The sequence below is a fragment of the Taurulus bubalis genome (assembly GCF_910589615.1).
Source record: "Taurulus bubalis genome assembly, chromosome: 9".
NCBI classification, from domain to species: Eukaryota; Metazoa; Chordata; class Actinopteri; order Perciformes; family Cottidae; genus Taurulus; species Taurulus bubalis.
The window spans coordinates 24312645-24337742 of NC_136597.1; the positions used below are offsets into that span (position 1 = coordinate 24312645).

Sequence of the window (25098 nt, forward strand, 5' to 3'; positions counted from 1 at the left end):
ATTGTCTTGGTGCACAGCAGTTCTTCCAGCCGGCGTGCGACCCATTAAGCTGTCGGGGAACCTGGAGGGGACGTAGCGATGGGAGCGTTTATGTTTGTTTGTGTACATGTCTGCATCTGTGCGCCGGGATTTATTCAGACTTCAGAGCAGCACAGACAAGAACAGCAGGGGTGACAGTCTCTGTTTGCATTATTCACAAACCTGCTAAGCGCGTACAGTACACTGCGCGGCACGAGTGGGCGTTTTGGATGAGACGCCGAACTGCCGAGGAATCATCTCGTTTCGTCACAATATAAAAAAAAAAAACACCCAAATGAAGAAATCCCAGTGAAATTAGTGCAGCCGCCGTGGATCCCACCACAACACTTCCCAGTGCACACTGATTATCCTGCATTCATTATTCAGTGAATTAATTAGAGGAGGGAAGATTTAGCGTCTAATTACTTTTCATTTGCATGCATCTGTTGTTGAGTGGGCTCTCTCGTTTGTCTTCCAATCCCAACCCAGCGAAACACGGAAGGAAGGAAGGAAGGGAAAAGTAGGACATTTAAAGACTCAGTGGAGTGCAACTCACTTTTAAAATGAGCTTCTAATATCGTCGCTTTCTCAGAGAGGACGTCTTCATCAAGGATACACAACACTTTTAATTAAACATCTGTTGCCGATGTGCTGTTCCTTGAATGTCTCGGACGCTTCTGTTGTTGGATGGTGTGGGTTCTTATCCCTGTCGATAGCGAGCCAATTATAATACCAGCGACATCACGTGGAGGTATTTTTAGAACGAGTTCAAGCCGCAGAGAGACGCTCCGCCTGCACGGATCCTCCGGGCGGTGGACGTCTCGGTGTCTTCTCTCCGGACCTGAAGGCAGAGATCCATAGTGGGAGAAGCATAGATACCAGCTGACTGATGGTGGTCCCGGTAGACCAGAATGCAGTGCAGCCAGAAACATGTTGATTTTATCAGAAAGGGGAAAAAAGCAGCATTTGATTCTGGCTGGAAAGAAAGTCTCCTTCAGTTCCACAAGCAGGATCACCTTTTGAATAGAACTACTTCTAAGGCACTCTGGTGGAGGAGGGAAGTGGTTGTTGAGAGAAAAGGGACTGAAAATGGTTGAAGCTGCATTCTTTGATTTTTTTTTTTTAAATTTATTTATTGGTCACTTTGGTGCAGAGGAACAAGTGGTAAACACAACATTTAAATGATCTAATCTTATAAAGTGGAATAGTGAACGTTAGCAAACAGTTGCTCTACAAGCCAAGGAGCAACACTAAAGCTATGGCTGGTCGTCTTTAGAAACCAGCAAGAGTACGCTAGATTTTAAAGGGCCAGTGTGCAGCATTTTAGGGGAACCTATTAGAAGAAATGGAATGAAATATTTATAATTAGGTTTTATTAGTAGCCCCTCCCCCAAAATGATCATAATGAACGTAAACAACAAGCTATTGTGGAAACTGCTGACACAAATGAGTGAACGGACAGAGTGTGTGCAGGCAGACAGGTAGACAGACAGGTAGACAGACAGGTAGACAGACAGGTAGACGGACATGCAGGTAGACGGACATGCAGACAGACAGACATACAGACAGACAGGCAGGTAGACGGACATGCAGGTAGACGGACATGCAGGTAGACGGACATGCAGGTAGACGGACATGCAGGTAGACAGGCAGGCAGACAGACAGACAGACAGACATGGGGTTTAACTGAGCTCTAAACTCAGTAAAAGTGAGAGTTTGCATTTAAACTGGCTTGAAAAGTTCTAAAGCCATGATGACTCTCTGCAGGTTAGTCACAGTGAACGACCTTCACTTTGTCATGTTATCCAATGTCAACGGAGAGGGATTAGCTTAGTACATCTTCAAATGTTGGGATGCACTGAACACAGAGGAGAAACAGTCGGACGAGATAATGACCCAGACTGCAGTCTATAACATAATATAATATATAATCATATTAGACCTGTAGTACTGGAAGTAAGGAAGAAATGAATTATTCTGCAACACCACATATCAAATGTTTTGTTCAGCATAGCACAGAATGACTCCTCTAGTATTCACCACACATTGAGCCTTTATATCTTTCCCCAAGATGGAAGGGAGCAGATGTGCTCGCAAAGCGCACACACACACACACACACACACACACACACACACACACACACACACCAATAGCAGTCTATTAGATCAATGACTAATAGCCTTTTTTACTGTGCATACAAAGACGTATCAATCTTAAGTTTAGCTGTGCCTGTCATGAGCTCAGCACTTAAATCACAGAGACACAATTACCTTGTCATGGCGTCTAATCAGGCTTGCATTTCACACCGGAGCCACTTTTCCACCTCAGACCACTGTAATGATGTTACGTCCTTTTTTTTTTTTAAGAGATATGATGTTGAGAAATATGGCACGCCTAAATGCAAAGCTATTGTAACATTACTGTGTATGTTTGTAAGCTGTTATTCAACCTTGTGTGTGTCCTTAGTAGGTTTCTACGCTGTAATAGCAGGAAAGAAAACAGGTTTGTGAGGACGTTTCCTCCTCTCCATTGTACCGAAGAACCTTTTCCTCCCATCGGTCAAAAGTTGTGTTTTTGTTGGTCGTTACTGGCTGGCATCTCTGTCCCTGTTTATGTATCTGTGTGGTTTCCTTCATTGCCTCTCTCTCTCTCTCCCTCCCTGTATCGGTTGATGCGTTGTGGCCCTTGATGTTTGTTTCTCTCGTTGTTCAGCATGACATCTCCCTGTCTCTCTCTGACCCGAAGCCGAGGCTCGCTGCTGATCTCGCTGACCTTTTGACCCCTCTCTCTCTCTCTCTCTCCCTTATAGGCCAGCCACACCGGTATGCGCTCGTACATTTACAAGCAGAGCTCTGTGATTGGCTCGCAGGCGGAGCACACCGGGATGCGGACCTATTACTTCAGCGTCGACACCCAGGAGGACATGAACACCTGGCTGAGGGCCATGAACCAGGCCACGCGGATGCAGAACCACACCAACACACTCATCAGGTAGGGACACACACACACACACACACACACACACACACGCACACGCATGACCTCTTGAGTATGTCGCTGTCGTTCTGCAGCAGCAACATACTAAAGAGGAGCGTCAGTCCGTTCAGTCACTTAACGCTTGAAAAAAACGTAATAAGTTCCAGATTTTTACATTTTCTGTTTCCACTGTGAAGGCTTTGATTTCTCCAGCTCACCCCATGAGCTCCCCCTTGTGTCTGCTGCCTGTATTTTTGGATCCCTACGTTGATGAAAATGATAACTTGAGTCAAGTTTTGTATTTTTTAATAGATAAAAACTAATGCTTTTTAGTGTACCTCCCCTAATTGGGATTACAAGAGGAACCACACCTGACTGACACACATCTACATGAACTTTCAGTCATTACAGACATCAGACATACACACACACACACACACTCTTACTCCCTCTTCATCTTCCATTAGTCAATCTTTGGTGCCGAGCCTATTGTGGCAATTTGGCACTACACTTCCCAGAGATCACCTGTGCACCAGGCAGGAGGCTCTTTACTGGCACATCTTTGTTGAGACCTTTATCCTGTGTTTGGAGGAACTGTGTGCATCATTTATGGGGGGGTGGGGGGAGGGGGGATCTGTTGGCATACATGAAATATATCCTCCTCTTGGATTTACGGATGATTTGATTAGGATGATTTGGAGGTCAAAGGTCACTGTGACCTCACAAACGATGTCCTTGGCTCAAGAATACATACGCTAATCACAGCAATTTCACACGAATGTCTAACAGTGCTGAGGTGAGGACATTTTGACTGGCGGAGGCGTACAACAGCAAGGCGTTAATTACAGTTTATACATATCTTGCAGTTCTCAGGACAATATTTATTTATTTATCTGCAATTAAACAAATTGTTTTCACTCTTAATCCTCTTTACCCCCCGACCCCAATTCCAAGTCTTATTTCCTTACAGCAGAACTTCTAAATATCCTCCCCTGCAAACACTGTCGAGCATAATCCATACCCGTCGTCACCGTGGCGCCCTGAGCGGCTGTGAGACGTGATTCGTTAACGCGCTGCACGCGACAACTACAGCTGTTAAATCCCACAAAGACATACTTCCCAGAAAGTGTTGCCGTTTGTTTTTGTCTCTATAAGATGATTCCCGGAGGAACATCCGCTCTCCGCCGTTCATAGCTTTAACACATTCTGTCAGTCCCCGAAGCTGTAGCATGCGAGCGTATGGTGTATATATTTATTTATTTGTAGATGTTTGCTTGCTTTCAAAGAGCAGATCCTGAACAAGCAGCCGCTTCCCCACCATGTTTTATTCATAATGTTGACGTGGAGAGGTGGCGGAGATCAGACGCGTCCCATCACTCACTGGTAGCCTCAGACACCCGCAGCTTGTACTTTATTCTTTCCTTTGGAAGGGGAAATCCCACAAGACTACAGCGGTTGTTAACGACTGACGGGACGGGAAATCTGACTGAAGACGGCTTCCACTTCGGGACGTTTTTAAACCCACTTTTTCCTGCGTTTTCCTATAGAAGAAACTCTAAAAGTAGGATTACTACTTGCTGGCATGTAGCGCTTCTTTTTCAAGAGTTTTGGCGACTTTTCCAATTTGGGAACATTGATGGAGTGCATTGAATGCAACACACTACTCCTGAAGCTAAGAGGTAAAGCCTTCCGAGCCCCATTTAACATCATCTAAAAGGAACAAACCGTGTCATCATAGTGCTAATTTATATTGAATATCTTCAGATAGCAGCTGCTGGCAGGGAGCACGGCGCCACCTGTTTAATTCATTTTCCCGACTTTGGTGTTTGGTTGATTGCATTTCAGAGACCTGACTATTCCTCTCGCTTCTCGTCACATGGGGGATTTCATTAAGGAGTTTGAAATCTAGCGGCGGTTACAAGACTTTCCCGCCACCTGCCCGGCTTTTAAAGCGGTCGGTGCGCCGCGTTCCTCCCTGTGCTCAAAAGTTTGGGACGAGTTCGAAGTTTTTATCCTTTTGATGTGACAAGACATCTCGTTCAAATTCAAGGCGACTGAAGTGGTGGAACACAAAGTCCTTGGAGAGATTTGATTGAAAAAGAAGAAGAAATGTCAGCTGTAGTTAATTATCTTCCCATTTCCCTTAGAATAATCATAATCCTGCCCATGTCCCGTTACTTTCTGTTCTCCTCCCTGCTGCTTTCGTTAGTTTTGTCCCCTTCCCCCGGCTCACAGGTGTGCCAGATGGGCTCACCGCCTTTCCTGTCCAATGAAACTCTCACAATGTTGAAGAGAAAGACCAAGACAGGGTTCTTACGGTCATGGAAAAACCTGGAAAAGTCATGTAAATGTGTTATATTCATGTGTTCACGACGTTCATTTACGCTGAGTTTGAAATAATGAATATGCTTTTAAAAGAAAGACGCTCAAAATATAAGCAGGCATGCATACAGGCATCTATATAAATGTTTATTCTTTTAATCAAACTATTGTCTCATTCATTTGTGTCATTTAAGGTTTACTGTATGCTTTGGAATCGTCATTGTTCGTTTAAATATGACATTTCCTCACTTTTTCATGTTTACTTGGAGATTTCACAAAATGTTTGGTCGTGGAAATTTGATTTAAAGTCATGGAAATCCATTGGTCAAAAAGGCTGACATTCACGTGGCCTAATCTATCAACAGACCTTCCGACCAGTTCGAGACGTTCAACTTGTTGCAGCAGCAGGCCGTCCCGCAGGCGAACCACGTGAACCACCACAAGGCCCCCGACGGCGACCCCGCGAGGCCCGCCGTCCACGAGGTTCTCCTGGAGCCGGCGCACCGCGACGCCGACGAGCCCTGCAGCTTCCACAGGAACCACCCGGCCGCCGCCGCCGCCCTGCTGGAGTACCGCGCAGGGAGCACGGCTCTGGAAATGGACACGCACACGTCCCTGCCCTCCAACGCCGCGCCCTCCGCCCTCCCGCAGTTCGACCACGTGTCGGCCTCGGCGCCCGTGTCCAGGGTGCCGTCCCGGGCGCCGTCGCGAGCCGCCTCCACGCTGCCCACCGGCGTCTGCACGAGGAACGGCCTCGTGTCCACGCCCAGCCCCATCCTGGAGCCCAACGGGATCGCGGCGGGGACGTACCAGAGGGCGGCGCCGGCCACGCCCCCCGCCGACACGCAGCTGCACAGGAGGAGCACCCTGGAGCAGGTGGAGCAGTGGGTCAAAGTGCAGAAGGCGGAGCACAAAGGGTAGGGTTTAATTTTGATGCATTATTTTTTACTGACGTGTCACATCAGAAATCAGAAACCGTTTACTTACCAGGAATGTTTACACAAACGAGGAATTTTATTAGGCGGAAGGTGCAAACATTAGAAGAGACAATCAACAGTCAATAATCAACGACAACAACAGTGCAATGATAAATAGATAAATCAAGTATAAGATAAAGTGCTCAGACAAACAGATAACGTTAATATAAGTGTATGCTAAGCGGCATGAGTAAGAAGAAAGAAAAGAAGAAGAAAGAAAATATAATCCAAAAAATAGAGACATATAAGTACTGTATAAATAGAGAATAAAGTTCCATCTTTAATAACCCGTCATGAGCATGTTCGGTCTGCACAGCACAATGCTTTATTTCTGGATATTGAGCTTGTTTTTATTAAGAAATAGCACAACAGATTAATCAATTTCCTTGCGACCTTAAAGCCTCGTCAAATCATTCCATCGTTATGTTTATTTTCTTATGCAATTGTTAAATTTAAGGTAGATGAATCTATACATATTCTGTTTATTGACTGCTGGTCAACAGCCCCCCATCCAGAGAGAACACGCTCCCTCGCCGCACTCCTCCCACCCAGCACAAGTTCACCTCCATCGACGCATACCAGACCCTGCCAAAGACGCCCCGCCACAGCCCCACGCCGGCCCGACTTGGCGAGTACAAGTACGCCCAGGACCGCCTCAGCCACTTCCGCCTCGCCCCCGACCCGGGGCCCAACACCGTGTGGCAGCTGTACGAGTGGCAGCAGCGCCACCAGTACCGCCACGGCAGCCCCACGGCGCCGCTCTACACTCCGGCCCCGGACTACCCGTTCGGGCCCCGCCCCCCGTCCACCGTGCCTCCGCCCAGGTCCGAGGGGACGCCGCGCTGCGTGTCGGTGCCGCCGTCGCCGGCGGACATCCCTCCGCCGGGGCTTCCGCCCGGCGGCAGCAGAACCCTGTCGCCCGCGCGGAGGCCGCACACGCCGGCCGACCGGGTGACGGTCCGGCCCGCGGGCGACCGGTCGGTGGTGAACGTCCCCTTCGCCGTGTCGCCCCGCAGGACCAAATCCCAGCTGCTCAAGGTAAGAATACACAATAAAAGAGTTGACAGAGAAGCAGAATCTTGCATGTTAAACAACACGTTCAGTTCTACTAACCACAGGGTCTGTGACGCTCCTCCCCAAAGGGACAAGAAATGAAAAAAAGAGTCCAACTTTTCTCTGGACGGTGATTTTGCATTCTATTCTACTTGCTGTGTCTAAACACAACCCCAATGTTCCCTCCAGCAAAGGACCGAGATTAAACTGTCACGTCGGATGGCTTTTCAGGCCTCAACCTCACACTCTTATCCTCGGCAAACGACAGCGAACCCGAGTCCCGAGCTCCACGGTGATCAATCAACAGATAATTATTCAAGTGTCCCCGGAAAATAAAAGAAAAGACGACGTTATACGAGAACAGAGAGGGGAAAAGAGGAGAAAGGAAGGCAGAAGAAAGTACTGTGACGTATGAAGGATAGACACCGTGATTATGATTATTCTGCTGCATGATCGTGTGGAATTGATCCCGTCTTGCCTGTTTGTGTTTTTACTATTAACGCCTATATTTCATTATTTATTTTCTTCCCACTGTCAAGCACAAAGTCCCAAAAGGAATAGTTTCTCATCCAGAACCGTGTCAGTCCTTCTGACATGTTGGGACACTTCACTGAACAGTCATTATTTGAGGGTTTTTTTTGGGGCACAATGGCATTCAGTCTAATGTCTAATGTGTAATGACCTCAACTGTATCAGCAAGCGCCTAACTGTACACTATATAGGAGATGTATACATACTATTTAATATACTATATTGAATAATACATATACAGTATACACAGTGTAGTGTGTGTCAAACATTTGTCATATTTACGCGCTCTGAGAAATCAACAGCAAGTCCATTAGTATTTTATGTGTCACTTTATGAAATTGAGGGAGGGGGAAAAAACACCAAAATGCAAATTTCCGCCCACTCTCCCTCAACCAGCCCGGAGATAATAAAGAACAGCGTGTTTTCTCAGCAAGGCCAAAGCCAAACATTGCACTCTCTCACAGGAGAACGTAGCCCTGGGTGATCCTTCACTATTCAGAGTATTCTGTGTGTATTCTGTTATTGCTGTAACACACATTGTCCGTACTGTGTTGAACGTTATATATGTGTATTCTAAACTCCAGTGTATGTGCGGTTGTACTGTATGTGTGTAAAATGTGTTGTCTGTGTGTTGTCAGGCTGCTACTATCGACAGACGGTCAATGCCTGCATCTGGCTACATCACACACACAGTCAGTGCTCCCAGCCTTCATGGCAAAACGGTACGTCTAGCAAATGAAAACGCTTCACTGTGTTATTGACATTAATATTTGAGCAAACATTTCACGTGGCGTGGACTCGGGGTTCAGAAAGCTTGACGCTTTGAAGGCTTAAGAGGCCCGTGTTGGAGCATCCAGTCAGGAAGTCGGTCACCAGAAGAGCATTCGTTCTCCACGACAGCCAAATCTGAACAGATGTTGCCCAAAATCTTGATTAGCCTTTCTGTCGGCTCGGGCCAGTTGGCTGTTGCTGAGCATTCTGGGAGCCATTGCATCTACAGTGTCGCCTTTTTTTTGTTTTGGACGTCGTCACATCCTCCTAAATTCTGCTCGTCTAATTTGTCCGTCGGGTTTGAAACGATAGAAGTGTTTCGCTGAGTTGTTAACGCCAGCTTGTGTCGCCCTGTGGTGCCCCGGCAGCCCGAGGAGCTCACCCTGCTCCTCATTCAGCTGCGGCGGCATCAGGCCAAGATGGCCTCCGCACGCCACCACGCGCTCGCCCAGCTGCAGCGGCTCAACGGGCCCAAAGACGCCTACCACCACAACCACTTCCTCACCACCACCACCACTAAAACCAGCCCCCTCCTCAGCTCCGGCCCCTCTCCTGCGTCCCACCTCGGACAGGTGAGCCTCTCGGCTCCTCTGGGCTCTTGCAACATGCAGGTGGGCCTCCCCAAAACCCCCCAAACCCTCCGCGGCATGCCGGCCCGTCATGTTATCAGCGCCTGGGAGAGGTTGCCACTAAACATTTTGCAGGGCTGCATTACACTCACATAAAATCTCCCATCGGCATTATTTTTGGTGGATTATTTTATGAATTTGTAAAAAAAACAAAAAAACATTTTGTCCATCATTCGTGGCTCTTTGTTGGTCAGTCTGTCTGTCCGTCAAACGTTTTGAGCCCATGAAATGTTATGAAGACATTCCTCGTTCCCACATGATAAATTCTGATCATTTAGAGGAAACTCTCACAATTTTTATTTCGTCTAACAAAAAGTTACATCTGGAGTTACATTTTAAGTTACTTGGTAATTCAAGCCTATAATAATAGGGCGATTACTCAATATGATAATATATATCGTCTTTCATTGGAATTATATCGTAATTAATGAATATATTGTTATATGACAATTACATTGTCTAGATCAGTGGTTCTCAACCTTTTTTCATTGAAAAAAATTCAGCCAAGTAACCCCTAACAATTGCAAAATATTTTTTTGTTGAAAAAAAATTATGTAATACACAGCGCAGTCACACAGTGTCTGATTTAATATAGAATATATACAATTATCTTCATGAATTTACACTTGCATTTTATTGAATATGTATTAAATAACTATTTTTAAAGGATTTTTTGAATGGGTGCAAATTTTTTATATATATTTTTTTTTTACCACCATTTGAGAACCACTGGTCTAGATTAATAACTTAAATAAATAAGTTACAAACTTTAAATTCAAAACTGATCTGACATGTCTCTTGGACCTTAAAACCCCGATGTGTATAATTTAAAACAATTCAACGTCCCATCAGTGGAAGTTGAAAGCAACACACACATCACATGAGACTTTGACACAAATTCCCTGTAATATTTCTTATTAATTAACATAACGGTTCATTCCATGTTATCATATTCACTGATACTGACGCCTTCACACAACCTCAGACCAGACCTGTACCTCAGTCCATCCTGCGCAGTAAATACACGTCTGGGTGTTAAAACAACAGCGGCATCAATAACCAAGTGTCGGCACGTCAGTGGCAACCTCTACCCAGAAGCCCCGGTGCTTTAGTGGTGTGACCCCAGGCATGGTTGATCTGTGAGTGCTGGCCTTGCTGCCGTCATAGAACCACCCGTCTCTTCTTTTATTTGTATTCTCCCTCCATGTTGCTGTTCTCTAAACCGGCTCGTTTCCATACCGTGCTTCTCGCGAAAAAAAAGTCCATACGCATGTTGTGCTGCTAACTCCTCGAAGCTCCACAAAACGCTTCCCGTGCTTTCGGCTAACCGGCCGGAAGCGTCGGTCAGTTTGGTCTTCTGATTCGTGAATCTTGTTGTTTTTTATTTGTTGCTGCTGTTGTTGTTGAGTGATGTGAGCTGAATTCACCAATATCTCCATATCTGCTGCTTCCTGTGGATCTGGTTTTGCAGCAGCAGCATCTCAGAGAACACAAGTTGCTGTGTCTATATATGTGTGTGTGTGTGTGTGTGTGTGGTGATGCATGTCGGCTCAGACGCACACCAGCAGTCCACACGTCATGCGTTAAATTCCCGGTCGACGTGAATCAGTAATCCACCCTCGCGTGCTTTTCTCCCTCTAGAGCGACGACACCTACATGCTGCTGAAGAAGGACTTGGAGTATCTGGACCTGAAGGTGAGAAACCACAGAATTATTTTAGCTGTGCCTGTCTCCAGCCCAAACTAACTCTTGTAACTAATAGAGATGCTCAGGCTCCTGTGAGAAACCAGACCTCCCCGGTAGACTTGTGACTCCTCCCATTGACCGCGGCTCTGTGTCTTTTGTGATTTTGACTCCCAGATCAGAGCTCTAGAGCCCCTGATCCTCGCAGTTCACAGTTTACTACTGCACTGCACTGCTGGGCCTCTCAGGCCTCTGATGAACGTAAGCTGTATGTGTGTCTGTGTGCGTCTGTGTGTGTGTGTGTGTGTGTGTCCGTACAGACGGATAGTCCCGTCGTGTGTAGTGCGTCTGTGACTGTGCATCTGTGCAGGCGCTTACATGCCCGTGCATGACTCTCCAGTGTTTGTGAGTAGGGATGCGTGTGTCCAGTCCGTGTGTGTGTGTGTGTGTGTGTGTGTGTGTGAGAGAGAGAGAGTGTGTGTGTATTTTTTTTAGACAACTCTTTTTTGTTCTAGAAAGACCATCCCATTGCTTCCAGCTCCGCATTCACGGCTTGAATGGCATCAGATGTCTTACATGTGACCTTTGACCTGTCCCCCCCACCCTTTTCCCCCCGTGGTGATGTCCTGGGCATGGGATGGCTCGGCAGTGCATGTGTTGTGGCTGTGGCCCCGGTGGTTGAAAAGCCAGCTGCTTCTACCATCGTCTCTGAAACGCTGCACCTCCTTGACAAGAACACAGGGATCCGCTGTGTCATGTCGCTACTTTGTTCCTCAAAAGGAGAACAGGTGGTCCTAAACTAATCATCTCAAAGCCCGAGACAGAGATGGAGGGATAGATAGAGAGAGAGCTGCTATCGGTGAAACTTCTCATACTCATATGCACATGCGCTCTATTTCAGAGTTGCAGGAGGTTATTTTCGACCCAGTCAAACTGGATGTGAGCACCTGCACTGGGCCTGTTCCTAAAACTATTACGTTCCTGTTCACTAACACACGTTGGGACATAGTGTCCCGTATAGAGGGGTTTATGGTCAATCTGTGCAGGGCTTCAAAGTGTCCATAGCCGCTGTGTTCTTCATGGCAAGAGCTGATGTTGCGCTCACTCATATTGTCATGTTCCCTCGAGGCCAAAGACAATGTGTCTCAGATGGTGTGTGTCGGCCTTGCGCTACTTTAGTGCGTAGCTGTTCTCTGTGTTCTCCGTGTTCTCCTGGATTTCAGCACCATTTGTGACCGCGGCACAGCTCTGCTGTCGCCGCCGAGTGACGCGGACATGCTTATTGTGGCCGTTTTCTAGGTAGCGGGAAGTCAGACGCTGAAGGAGTCGGGGAAACCGGTCAAGGTTGCGGAAAGCGACGTGGATGTAAGTACCGGCTTCTTAAAGCGGCGGATGCTTTTATTACGGCTGCGTTCTGACGCCGTTTGTTTGTCGTGTCGAATATTTAAAGAATGTTAAGCCGTGACCAATAAAATGTTATTGTTAATTAATGTTTTTCTCACATTTTCTCTTCATTCACTTGAAGGGAAAGGTCTGGCAATTAGTAGCACTGCATTTAGCATTTAGCAAGCGTTTCCATACGTTTGCTATCATTAGGATAACACATCTAATTACACTTGCACTTTATAATAACTACAATAAGTCACAGCTAGCTAGCTAGATACTCTTAATTAATAATCAATAATATGTATGTGCCAGCAAACTATGGAACACTCGTTCCACAACACCATCATATTAATGTTCTTCATCACTTTGTTGTGTCTGTTTCCCTTTTCTGTTGAGAAGATAACTGAGACTTCTGCTAGCTTTGAGCCACAGCTTATAAATGCTTTGTAAAGCAGAGATAGTCCTCACTTTAGATGAGGTCACATAAAATACTTAACTAACGATGAATTGCAGTATTAAAACACGTTTATAAAGCACATGTTAACATTAGTGCATCATCTATACGTCCTTAATAATTCGTTTGCAATATATATTACTTCATTTGCAAATGGGCAGTCCATCATTTATAAAGTATGAAAAGCCAATCAAGCTTATTAATAAAGAATAAGACATTTATAAATGTGTTTATGAATTGCATACTAATGAGTGTTCATGTTGGAACAATGCTTTATTAATGATGAATTAAGTGTTTACACATGCTAAATAGTGTGTAGTTATTATAGAGTGCTACTGAATTACATTTTAGTTTGTGTAGACAGGATTCCTCTGCAGTATGGAGAAGTATGATGTGATATTTTAGTCCTTTCCAGGCCTGGATAAGTATGGAAGAAAAAAATACGGAAAACATATTTGGGTTTAAAGACTATTATATTGCTTCTTTTTAAATATGAAATTCAGAATTTCCAGTAATACATGTCTGATGAAAGCAAAGTGGAGGAGGCAGCGCCGCCTCTGAGGTTGAGGGTAATTAGGGCGAAGCAGAAATATGGATATGTGGAAAAAAGTGTGTGAGGACACAATAAAGTGTTCCTCTCGTCCTCAAGGCGCCTCGGGAGCCATAACTCCCTCAGTTTCATAATCCAAAACAATTCCCCTGGCGGTTTCTCTAAACAGTCTCGTGTGAAAGTATTCCTCAGCAGCGGCTCCGTGATACGCAGCTGCTTCAACAATTTATGAGAGCGTTGTCCGCGATGAATATTTGATTGGATCCAACAACAACATCACCGCGGAGACAACAACAGGATTAATAATTGATTTGATGGAATAGAAAAAAATAGAAAATATATAAATGCCGCCGAGTGCAACGAAATGTGTACGAATGAGCTGCTCAGCCACGACCTTATTACATGTTGTTTAACCGCGGGACGGTAAAGGGATCCGGCCTTTGGGATTAACTAACAGCCTCCTCGAGCCTGGGACTCAAAGTGTGGGTGTGTGAACAAGGCAATCACACCCCAACGAGACCCAGCACACCTGCAAACAGAAGAAGAAAATATATATATATATATATATATATATATATATATATATATATATATATATATATATATATATATATATATATATATATATTTGTGCACACACACGCTTTCTTGTACACATACTAATGCAGCCGCAGCCGCAGGACGAGGGGAAGTTGTAGTGAAGTGAAAGGGCTGCTTAATTACCGGAGCGAACACACACTTTGGTGATCCCTCTCTCTCTCTCTCTCTCTCTCTCTCTCAGCTCTGTGTCTCTCTCCCCCTCTCTGCCCTTGCAGGTGAAGTTAAGTCGGCTGTGTGAGCAGGACAAGATGCTCAAGGACCTGGAGGCGAGGATCAGCTCCCTGAAGGAGGACAAGGTGCTCTGTTCTTTACTCTCCGTCAGTCCAGAATCAAAGTGGTTTTCTTTCTGCATTCAATGTTATCAATTCAGTTTATTTTATATAGCCCAACATCACAAATACAAGTTTGCCTCGGAGGGCTTTACAATCCGTACACATAACATCCCTGTCCCGGGACCTCACATCGGATCAGGAAAAACTCCCCCAATAAATATAGTAAAAACCCTTTCACAGGGAAAAAAGGGGAAGAAACCTGAGGGAGAGCAACAGAGGAGGATCCCTCTCCCCGGATGGACAGAAGCAATAGATGTCATGTGACCAGAATGAATAACGTAGCAGAGTTACAGCACATTCAATGAATGTGACAGAAATTATTCATATAATGAGTAGTATGCATGGTCCATGATCCATGAAGCAGAAGGAGGTAGAGAGGAGGGGTTGGGGGGTGCATCAGCAGGGCCATGGCAGGAGGCAGGACCGGTTCCATCAGCAGGGCCATGGCAGCAGGCAGGACCGGTTCCAGGCAGCCACGATACATGGCTGCCTGGAACCGGTCCATTATCAGTCATTAGAGGACATTCTACTGAAGGAGCGTCGCGTTTATTGATTCCTCGGATTCCTGTCTCTCCGTTTCTTGACTGGAAAAGTTGGTACGGCCTAGAGGACCTGTCCAGAAACGCATGAAACAAACCGAATGAGCAACACAATATAGTATAAAGACTGTAATGAGAGTCTGATGAGGCACCGCTCATCATGACTGGCTGTAGAAACATGCTGCCCTCTGGAGGCGGGGACAGGGAAGCAAGTCTGTCGGCTGCTTTGGTTGACCTCATGAACGACCCCTCCCCCCCTCAGGACAAGCTGGAGAGCGTACTGGACGTGTCCCACCACCAGATGGAGCAGTACCAGGAGCAGCCGGCCCACGTCCACAAGATCGCCTACCAGCAGAGGCTGCTGCAGGAAGACCTGGTGGCCATCCGGGCCCAAATATCACGCCTCTCCACGGTATGTACACAAGCAGTGTGTGTGTCTCTTTTAAAAAATGTTTTATCTTGCATGATATTCTAATATCCAATGGCAAATGTATGCAAACTATCATCTGTGATGATTTCCTTTTAGTATTTACGAGTGTGTGTGTGTACATGTTTCAGCAGTTTGTGGTGCAGTATGCATCAGAGGTTGTGTGTGTGTGTGTGTGTTTATATCTGCACTGATGCCTGTGATAAAGTGTGTGTAACCTCAGACTCTGTGATGCAGGAGATGGCTCACGCCTGGGACGAGTACGGCATGCTGGAGCGGTCAGTGGAGCAGCTGAGGACGGCGCTGCAGGCACACATGAACCACAGCGCCACCCCTCAGGTGAGACCCGGTACTGCAGCAATCTAGTTTGTCCCTCAGAGGCTGAGGATTGATTTATAGCATCTGTGGGTTTTGAAAGTCAAAGCTGATTTAAAAAAAACAATGTTTTTGTCCAATTTTTGTCCTGACAGTAGTACATGAGACAGATAATTATTTGTGTGTGTCAAACTGCAGCAAGAGAAAGCTGAGATGAAGCGTGAGCTGTGGAGGATCGAGGACGTGATGGGGGGGCTGAGTGCCAGCAAAGCAAACTACAAGATCACCATTGACTCGGTCCAGAACCCAGGTCGGTATCGGCCAAAGCCAGCTGCTTTTTAGGGAAACTGAACAATTTGATATCCAAAATGGGAAAAAAAAAAAGTGGAAAGAGAGTTAACAAGTTCCACACCATTACGTTCAATGAGTATTATAGTCAACCACAGATTCTTTATATATTTAGCACGGTCGACATATTATGAAAGTGTCATTATTTCTCCGTGTGTTCATGTTCTCTCCCACCAGAGAGGAAACTAGTGCCTTCGGTGTCGGACCCGGCAGTGCCTTCTTTCAGCTCCGAGGTCCAGCCGCCGCCTCGTAGCTCCGCCCCCAGCTTCCTGTCCCACACTCTGCCTCACAGCACCGTGCCAAAGTGGGTGAGTGTCTCCCGTCCGCCGGCCGCTTCACACGCAGGAGTTCCTGCTGGATGTAGTCCCGGTTTGAGTTTGACAGTTCTAAAGAATCCATCCTTTCCCTCCCCGTCCAGGCGGAGGACAGCGCCCCCCCCAGGCCACCGCTGCCCCGCCTCTACGACTACGAGGAGACGCCGCCCGTGGTGCCGCCGCTCCCCAAAGAGGCCTCGGTCATCCGCCACATGTCGGTGCGTGGGCTGAAGCGCCAATCGGACGAGAGGAAGCGGGACAGGGAGAGCGGGCAGTATGTCGCCAATGGAGACTGTCAGGTATTCTCATCTTTGTGGGAACCCAGCCCTGTAAATGAGACATTACATTTTTTTTTTTTAAATATTTTTGGTCTGTTTAACCTGTTCTGGTTCCAGGCGGACTTGCGGTCATACGTGAGTGAACCAGAGCTGCCGGGTCTGAGCCAGCAGAGCGCCGCGTCTGACGTGGACTACCAGAGTTTCCAGGGCAAAGGTATCTGAACAGTGACACACACACACACACACACACATAAAATACACACATTTAACAGACGGCACGGACCTTTATGAGGCCATCCTATAGTCATGCATTTTTAAACGGTGTGCAACGTGGTTGTTGAAGCATTTTTTTTAATTTCTTCCTGGAAACAAAAAATGTACTTGTCATGCTTTAATCAAATATATTTTTGAACATGTATAGACGAGTGTATTTGTGTACAGGAAGACATATTTTCATTAGAAATCCAATTTCTTCAAAATAGAACATTCATCACTTACAACATAGAAGATGTGGTGTTTATCTTACTAATAAATGATCCCCAGCTAATGTGGAGCATAATGTTTCAAAGAGTCCGTCACCTGGAATGTTATTAAAATTATTCTAAATCCTGAGAAATCAAATAAAAAAATCAAATTTTGTAAATATTTTGTTCAGCAATTAAGTTGAGGAATGTATGTCACCGGCGTGGATACATACTACGCTTTTTGTTTGTGTTTTTGCTGTTTCAACCTTTTGTTACTGTCGAAGCTAGACCAGACCTGGGCATTTTAATTTTAAATTACATTTTTGACATATTTTGCCAGTAGCAGCTCAAAACCATATAATTTACCGTATTTTTTTTATAAAGTAATAACATTAAAATTGAGTTAATTGCATTAAGTTCGGCCCCAATGAACTCATGTGGCCCCTTGGGGAAAGTAATTGCCGACCCCTGAGCTAGACTGTGCTGCTGTCGTCCACCAGGTCTGTCCGGCTGCTCGTTTCTACCGAACCAGTCCAACTCCATCGCGTCCTACGTCACCCTGAGGAGAGGCCCGGGGAGCTCCGCAGCCAGGGTGAGTCGTGCTTGTATACGCCTGCTTTTGTTGGAAAGTCTGTGCTAATCATATGTTTAAAGTAAATATTTCAAATTCTGAATAACACACAACCCTGAGGAGAAAACTTCCTCACGTGTACAAGTGTTTTAAACGATTCCCTCATCCTAGAATTCAGCGTTGCTGGTCAGCATGTGATTGAGAGACACTGTATGTTCATGAGCCATCTCTCCATTGTTATACATGAAGTACAAACATTAGGTACTGATAGCCTTCAATATGCATGTTCTAATCTAGACGTTCTGTGGCTGTATTCGAAATTTCACACTAACGCATTGCAATATCTGTAGTTTTTATATATAAATACCGTAAAAGTCGGGTTACAAGCCAAGCACCGCTAACAGCAGCAGCGCTAGCTTGCCGGGGATAGCCGGTACTGCTCGCGTCCCCTCTGCCCGAGTCGGGTGTCGAGCCGGGGCTGGTCCTGCTACCTTCGGTGGTTGTCTGGGAGCTAGCGGAGAGCTAGCAGGAGCGCTAGCAGGAGAGCTAGCTGGCTACAGCGGGGAGCTTTTTTTTTGCAGCAGTAGGATGGGACAAGAGCAAAAAAACACTCCTATGTCACCTTCTAGTGAGGTCCAGATGGTATTTCTATTTGCATCCATATTTGTTGTGGTACTGTATGGTGTTTAAATCTTCTATCATTTTTTTTACACTGCAATATTTTACTCCATTCTCCACTGCCTTTTTATTCTCTTTTCTTACTTCCCGTCTCAGCAGGAGAGACCCAAGAGTGCCTTGGAGCGTCTGTCGTCGCCCACAGAAGCCCCGCCGCCCCCGAGCGGCCCGCCGCGGGGCCGGATGACGGCGGAGGAGCAGCTGGAGCGCATGAAGCGCCACCAGAGGGCGCTGGTTCGCGAGCGCAAGAGGAACCTCAGCCAGGGCGAGCGCCCCTCCGCCTCCACCGCCGGCGGCGTCGGCGCCACCACCCAGCGCTCCTGCTCCTCCTCCTCCTCCTCCAGGCTGCCCTCCAGCACCTCCGACCCTCCGGCCTCCGTACGTTACCCCCCGCCCCCGCGCAGCAGCAGCAGACACAGGGAGCACCACCACTGCTGCTATGCCGCCCTCCAGCCCCCGGCCACATAATAACCCGGCGGGAAAAACGCTAACACGCTAGCACCCTCCGCCTTGTGTAACCAGTGGCTGTCGTCGTTAGCGCTAACATGCGAAAGGGGCGGGGCTGAGCTAGCTTGGTTAACGCTTTAAGAACAATGGGAGACCAAATGGGCACAGGGGGAGTGAGGGGAATGCTCGGCTAGTTGTGGACCGGGACAGTCACTCCCTGTCTATTTTTATTTTACTTTTTTTTAAAGGTGCGACCTTGTTCCCACCGCCCCCTGGTGGGACCTCACTGACACACTTCTGAATGTAGATCCGACCGAGAAAAAGGAGGAGACGCAAGTTTTTATCACCAGAAAGTAGAGAGAAGAGCCCATTTATGTACAAATCTACACGCCGTGTACTTGTACACCATTTATTTATTTACTGAGGGATATTTTCAGTATACAGTTGTACAGTTATATTTTGTAGAGATTTGGTATATAGAGCATATAGAGGAGTGTGTACGGGGGGATGATGGGAGAAGAAGTATTCAGGTTGACGGAATATGAAGAAAAGAGGCGAGTGGCACAAATCATGATCACACCTCCCTGCTTTCTTTCCTTCAAATGAAATCCAAGTGCCTTGTTTTCGCTGATGGATCTTTTTTGCCTTTTTTATCCCAGATTTACCTCCTTAAATCAACGTTTGAATGAAGCATGCGTCATAGAAACGATGCGAGAGCTGCAGCTTTGACGGTGGCTGTTTGTTTCTTCTTCTGTGTAGTGGGAGAGACGCTGCTGGTTTGAACCCCTAAAGGAATACTTTGACATTAAGACTAAATCTAGTTCACCCTTTTGGTTTCAGTATGGAATGCTAACAATGCTAACAATGCTAACTTGCCTGGGTGAAAAAAAAAAAAGAGGATTCAGAAAGTAACTCGAAATGTCAAAGTCTTCCGTTAAGATAACATGGCGCATAATAACCAGAATGGTTGTATGATTACAGACACACACACACACACACACACACACACTCGTAACCAGACTGCTGTTATATCGGCCTGTAATCGGAACTACATTTCCCTTCAATCCCTGAATTTCAAATGTCCCTGTAACAGTGAGCAATACATAGTCTGTAGTCCTCAGTGCACATAACCATAAATGCCAGATAGCATATTTTATTTTCTTTACTCCACCAGCATAAAACACGTTTACGCCATTTTATATTTTATAATCAACAACCTCATTAATACAGCCTTTTTCATGTGCAGATTGAAATGTTATTTTCTATCGTTTGACAGTGGTTGATAATAACTTTGCCACACTTTAGAGTTGGGGAAATGATCCGTACTCGTATCCGAGTACTTTTAAGTGGCCTATGCTGTGCTGTTTTATGCATCATAAATATACAGGACAGCTTCATGCGACAGGGCTGAAATGCAATAATAAGAGTAGTTATGAACAAGGAGCGGGCAACTTTGTCACGGGAAATGTATGTGGAAAGTAAGGAAGGCATATTTAAAAATGTGTGTGAAACACATTCAAGGAAAGTAAGATTTCCCAGATACTAAGGTGAGGTTTTCTAATTCACTGGTTTCCGACCTGGGGGTCTCGACCCCAACAAGGGGTCACAAGGGGGTTGCGAGGCCTTTCCAAATTGTATGGGGTTTAAGACAACTTTAAAATAAACATATATATATATATATCTGCAGTTGGCCTATATCGAAAAATGGAATTAATTTATTTAAATTAAATTGTTATTTTTAAAGTTTTAATTATGATTTATGATATAAACCATAGACTGTATATAAGTCATCATGACGTCACCCATTGGTTTTGCCTTTTTTGCAACCGATGAATGGTGTTACTGTATAGTGACGTAGAGACGCAGCGACCTGTCAATCACAGTAAGCCCCGCCCTAAAGCATCCTCTGCTTTATGGTCTGTTTGACTCTAAATGCACCATGATTTACTAAATATACATCATGCTGTATTGACGAAGACTTGAAACTAGAGATTGAGTAGTAATTTTCTATAGACTTCTATACAACCAGACTTCTTTTTGCAAGAAAAACACAGAATCCTATTAAGTATGAAAGATTGTTTGAATAATTCAGTATAATATGAAGTCAGGGCTCGTCAGTTTACTCGCCGGTGGAAAAAGAGTCCCTCAAAGAAGGAGGTTGGGAACCACAAACCCAGAGGTTCTCCGAGGCGCCGCTGTCCGCTCCTTGTTCTTCTGACGAGTATTAACCCGGAAAGCTTTTTCTGCCACATTGCTTTTCATCCTTCCACAGCTACGTACAGTATATATCAGATCAAAGAAAATAAATAGTTTTGCTCGGTTTGAAGAGTAGAAATATAGTAGAGCACCTAGAGGAGTGAGCCGCTAATCGCCAGCTAGCTCTGTGTCACTGAGAAGCAACGCACAGCTCGTCTCTTCTTTTCTATCATGTAGAGATTTGCACTCGATAATAAAGAGTTCCTTGCTTCTCAACCTCTTCTTGGCTGTGTTCTTCCTAATCTGTCGGGGTGTTGATGAATCTGTGTCCGCATGGTCTTTTTCCTTCTCTCTTTCCACTTTTTTTTTTTTTCCCCGTGTGTGTGATTTGACGACGAGGTCGTGGGATTCTCCGAGCATGTGGAACACGCCGGCTGTGGAGCGCTGCAGAGCTCCTGGAGGGGGAAGGATGCATGCATGGCTTTTGACCCTCCTTGGATGATTACTCACAAGTACCGCCTCACCACACACACACACACACACACACACATCAAGATCATCTGCAGGGTGGCGATACCGAACCCCTGAAGGAGCTTCTTCCCGTGTGATTATTCCTGGTTGCACAGAAACGTTACAGTCACATCTTTGTCGACTCGCTGCAGAATAACTTAATATTTTCATGCAGCGATATGCTGCTTATTATAGAAATGACACATTTCACATTTCGTCTCTGTCCTCCTCGGCTCTTCCTGCCGCCGCTCCATGTGCGTTGGTCTTTTCTTTCCCTTCACTGAATTATATTTAATAATTATTATTTTTAACCTTCACTGATCTATAACAGCACTCTGCTGTGATTACTTTCATTCTCTGTTTATCTGCAGGTTATTTCCTCAATTCATCTTTTGCTCTGAAAATGATCTGTTCAACATTTCTTCTTTTCTTTTTCAAATGCAAAGATATTTGGTTCACTATCATAGAAGACATACAATAACCAGCAGCAAATATGCAAATCTGAACATGTATTATCAAAATGCTTGCACATTTATTCAATACGAGTTGAATAACTGATTAATCAACTAATAGTTTACGCTGTAAAATCTAATTTTCCAAATAATATTAAACATCCAGGAGCTTTAAAACACATGTTCAGACAAACAGAGGATGTGTGACTTAAAGGGCCAGTGTGTAGTATTTTGGGGTGATATATTGGCAGAAATGGAAGCATTTTACTAATATGTATGTTTTATTTGGTGTATAATCACCTGAAACTAAGAGAGTTGGTTCCAATCTGCAACCTCGCCGCTAGATGGCGCTAAATCCCACACACTGGCCCCTTTAACAGGTTTAAACCACAGCGCCGGGTTCCAGATGTGTAATCCTGACTCCTGCTGTTCCAGGTGTTTGATTGGCAGGAGGAGCGACTCGCTGCCGAGGGCCAGAGCGACGAAGGGTGGAGTCAAGTGAAGGAGAGAGGGAGGATCCGGTCGGATGAGTGGACGACGGCCACGGCCACACGCGTACGGGAGGTACGGGAGCTGGACCTGGAGCCGCTGGACTACGACCTGGACATCAGCCGGGAGGTCAGACATAAAGACTGGTCCTCTAAGATTGATTAAATCTGCACTTTAAAGTCTTCATCTGTCGATACATGACCATTCATAGCAGACAGGTGTAAGCGTGAGTTATTCTCTCTGCTTCCATAACTATTAGTCAGATATTGTGACGACACAAAGGATGCAAAGAAAATATTGCCGCTCTTCTCTTGAAATCGTTGGCCCAAAAATAGAGATGTAGAGTTCATGTGAGGGAATTATCCCACAGAAGGAGGACATTTTAACCCTTGGCTTTTAAATGTGAAAATAAATTAAAAACAGTTCCTTTAAGTTTTAAATTGGCTTCCGTTATCTTTGTCAATCAGCAACCTTTCTTCAAATCCAACGTGTGGTATATCCAGAACTTTTTAATAAATCAACATTTCATTGCATGGAAGTTTATAAAGTTCAATAAAATCTATTTATACCCAATTTAAAAAAATGTAATTTAAAAAAAGGACAAGTTAGATTTATTGTGACGGGATGTTTGACACCACTTCCTTCCTCTTACCAGCAAATGACCTCACACCTGTCGTATTCCTCCCAATGCAAATGGACAAACTGCAGGAAGCCGTCCCTGGCTGAGCTCAAATTGAACTGTCCGTCATGTACCAATGTCACGCAGCTGTCCAAACCGAGGAAGGTCCCCATCCCAGAGCGCTACGTGGAGTCCGACCCCGACGAGCCTCTGAGCCCAGAGGAGCTGCAGGAGCGCTCCCGCCGGGCCGAGCGCATCAAGAACCTCTTGGCCAAGTCCAGGTACGCAAACCACGATGCATAAATACATATACTGCGTTTCTTTAGCTGGACAGTATACACTGATGCACATAAAGCGAGTGCATTTAAGATCTACTGGTTTGTGTCCTGTCGCTAGTTTTCGGAACATACAGCCGTCGGCGCCGCTGGACTTCAGCGATCTGGACTCGGCTCTCCAGCAGCAGGAGCGGATCATGAACGCGTCCCACGCTCTGGCCTCCGAGGCCTCGCGCAAGAGCAAGCTGGTGGCAGGTCAGTGCGCCCGCCTCCATTGACACAATGAGCGACGTGTCGTCACTTTGTGGCTCACATCCGTTACATCAGTTTTTTCTTCAGATGTGTTTTAGTCCCATTTGTACAACAGGAAAAGTACATTAATCTGTGAGAATTATACTTTTTTTTTAAGCTATAAAATCACATATTTTACCTTTTTTGATTGATCATTTAGTGGTTTTGTAATTTCTTGTCCATTCGTGTCGAGACCCTGAGACGAATGTGTGTGCCGTCCTGGCTTCTTTGTTTGGGTTGATGCCCAGTGGTTTGAATACACTCGTAGGAGATGACTTATTGTTTTACAGTTACTATAAAACACATCATATTTGAGCCAGGACTCCTCTCTTCAATTCTATTTCATTTGTACAGCCCAAATTCACAAATGTGCCTCAGAGGGCTGTAAAGCGTGACACCCTGGCCTTGGACCCTCGCATCGTGAAACGAGGGGTCATCAGGGTTCACCGCTTATCTGAGTTTGTTCTACTGTTGAGCTTTGTGTATAAAGTTACTCAAATTGCGACATAGGCCAATACATGTGACAGAAATGATGCTTAGAGTGAAAGCAGTAGAAGCAGTTTTACTGTGATTAAATGTGTTTCATTTAAAGATGTTTGACCCTATAACCCCAAATATAATCTAACGTCTTCCCTGTGTGTTTCCTCCTCAGCCAAAGCTGCGGCGCAGCACTGACCCACCGGACGCACAACACAACGCAACGCAACGCAACACAACGCAACACAACGCAACGCAAGGGAACGGAGTCACACAGCCGACTCACTGATTCACTTAACAAATCTATTCATGAGTGAGCACAAGACACATTTCTGGAGTTTTGATTCCTTGTTTTGAAATAGAATCATTTCTTGCTACTGCACAATTAAGCAATAATAATTTATAACACGAGTGAACTGCTTTTTTTGTAATCTGCAATTAGCTGTTTTGTAGTTTTTACGAGTGAAAAGAAAAGAAAGCCAACGAGCTCCGACTACCGGAGGAATGTTCTGACATCTTATTTATTACATTGTTTTGGCTTAACATGCTTTTTCAACTTCTGTACATTTTCTAAATAACTATGATCACGGTCCTGTCAATCAACTAAAATGCATTATGATATAATATGAATTAAAACAAGTTAATTATTTGGTGTCTTTTCCCTTATTAGTTTTTGGCAATTGTTTAAAACTCATTTAACACATGTTTCATTTATCAGAAGGTAAACAGATTAGAGCATAAAGTAACAGAACAATAGAATCCCTCTATCAGGATGGACAGAAGAGATGTCATGTGACCAGAATGAACAGCGTTCATATGCACACATTCAATGCATTATTCATATCATGAGGAGGCATGATGGAAGAGTTACAACTACCAAAAATAACAGCAACCGTGGATGTAATAGAAGAATAATGATAATAAAAGCAGTAATGTATTGGCAATATAACTAATAATAACATTGATAATAGCAGGCGGTGTCGGGCAGGACTACAGCAGGATGAAGGACCCGGGTCCAGAAAAAACCACGACCCATGTTGACCTCAAAGAGAAGAAGCAAAGCTAAAACATGTTTTGTTCAGCAGTTAAATGGAACCGACCATTTTAATCATGTATTTATTCATTTGG

At 45.3% G+C, this 25098-nt stretch overlaps 1 protein-coding gene across 1 annotated transcript in view; it reads left to right on the forward strand.

The window, feature by feature from the left end:
* LOC306740980 (pleckstrin homology domain-containing family A member 7-like) overlaps nucleotides 1-24611 on the forward strand; it is a 118489-nt gene extending 93878 nt beyond the window's left edge. Inside the window, exons 9-28 of the mRNA XM_079223231.1 lie at nucleotides 2829-3010; nucleotides 5683-6234; nucleotides 6798-7332; nucleotides 8517-8600; nucleotides 9018-9260; nucleotides 10920-10973; nucleotides 12261-12326; nucleotides 14167-14247; nucleotides 15085-15234; nucleotides 15487-15588; nucleotides 15763-15874; nucleotides 16090-16220; nucleotides 16331-16525; nucleotides 16622-16718; nucleotides 17469-17560; nucleotides 18317-18592; nucleotides 22255-22437; nucleotides 23075-23208; nucleotides 23324-23457; nucleotides 24146-24611. Coding sequence (XP_079079357.1) covers nucleotides 2829-3010; nucleotides 5683-6234; nucleotides 6798-7332; nucleotides 8517-8600; nucleotides 9018-9260; nucleotides 10920-10973; nucleotides 12261-12326; nucleotides 14167-14247; nucleotides 15085-15234; nucleotides 15487-15588; nucleotides 15763-15874; nucleotides 16090-16220; nucleotides 16331-16525; nucleotides 16622-16718; nucleotides 17469-17560; nucleotides 18317-18592; nucleotides 22255-22437; nucleotides 23075-23208; nucleotides 23324-23457; nucleotides 24146-24168 — 3426 coding nt within the window. The 3' untranslated portion in view covers nucleotides 24169-24611. The remainder of the gene's footprint in view (nucleotides 1-2828; nucleotides 3011-5682; nucleotides 6235-6797; nucleotides 7333-8516; nucleotides 8601-9017; nucleotides 9261-10919; nucleotides 10974-12260; nucleotides 12327-14166; nucleotides 14248-15084; nucleotides 15235-15486; nucleotides 15589-15762; nucleotides 15875-16089; nucleotides 16221-16330; nucleotides 16526-16621; nucleotides 16719-17468; nucleotides 17561-18316; nucleotides 18593-22254; nucleotides 22438-23074; nucleotides 23209-23323; nucleotides 23458-24145) is intronic.
* Nucleotides 24612-25098: the final 487 nt, after the last annotated feature.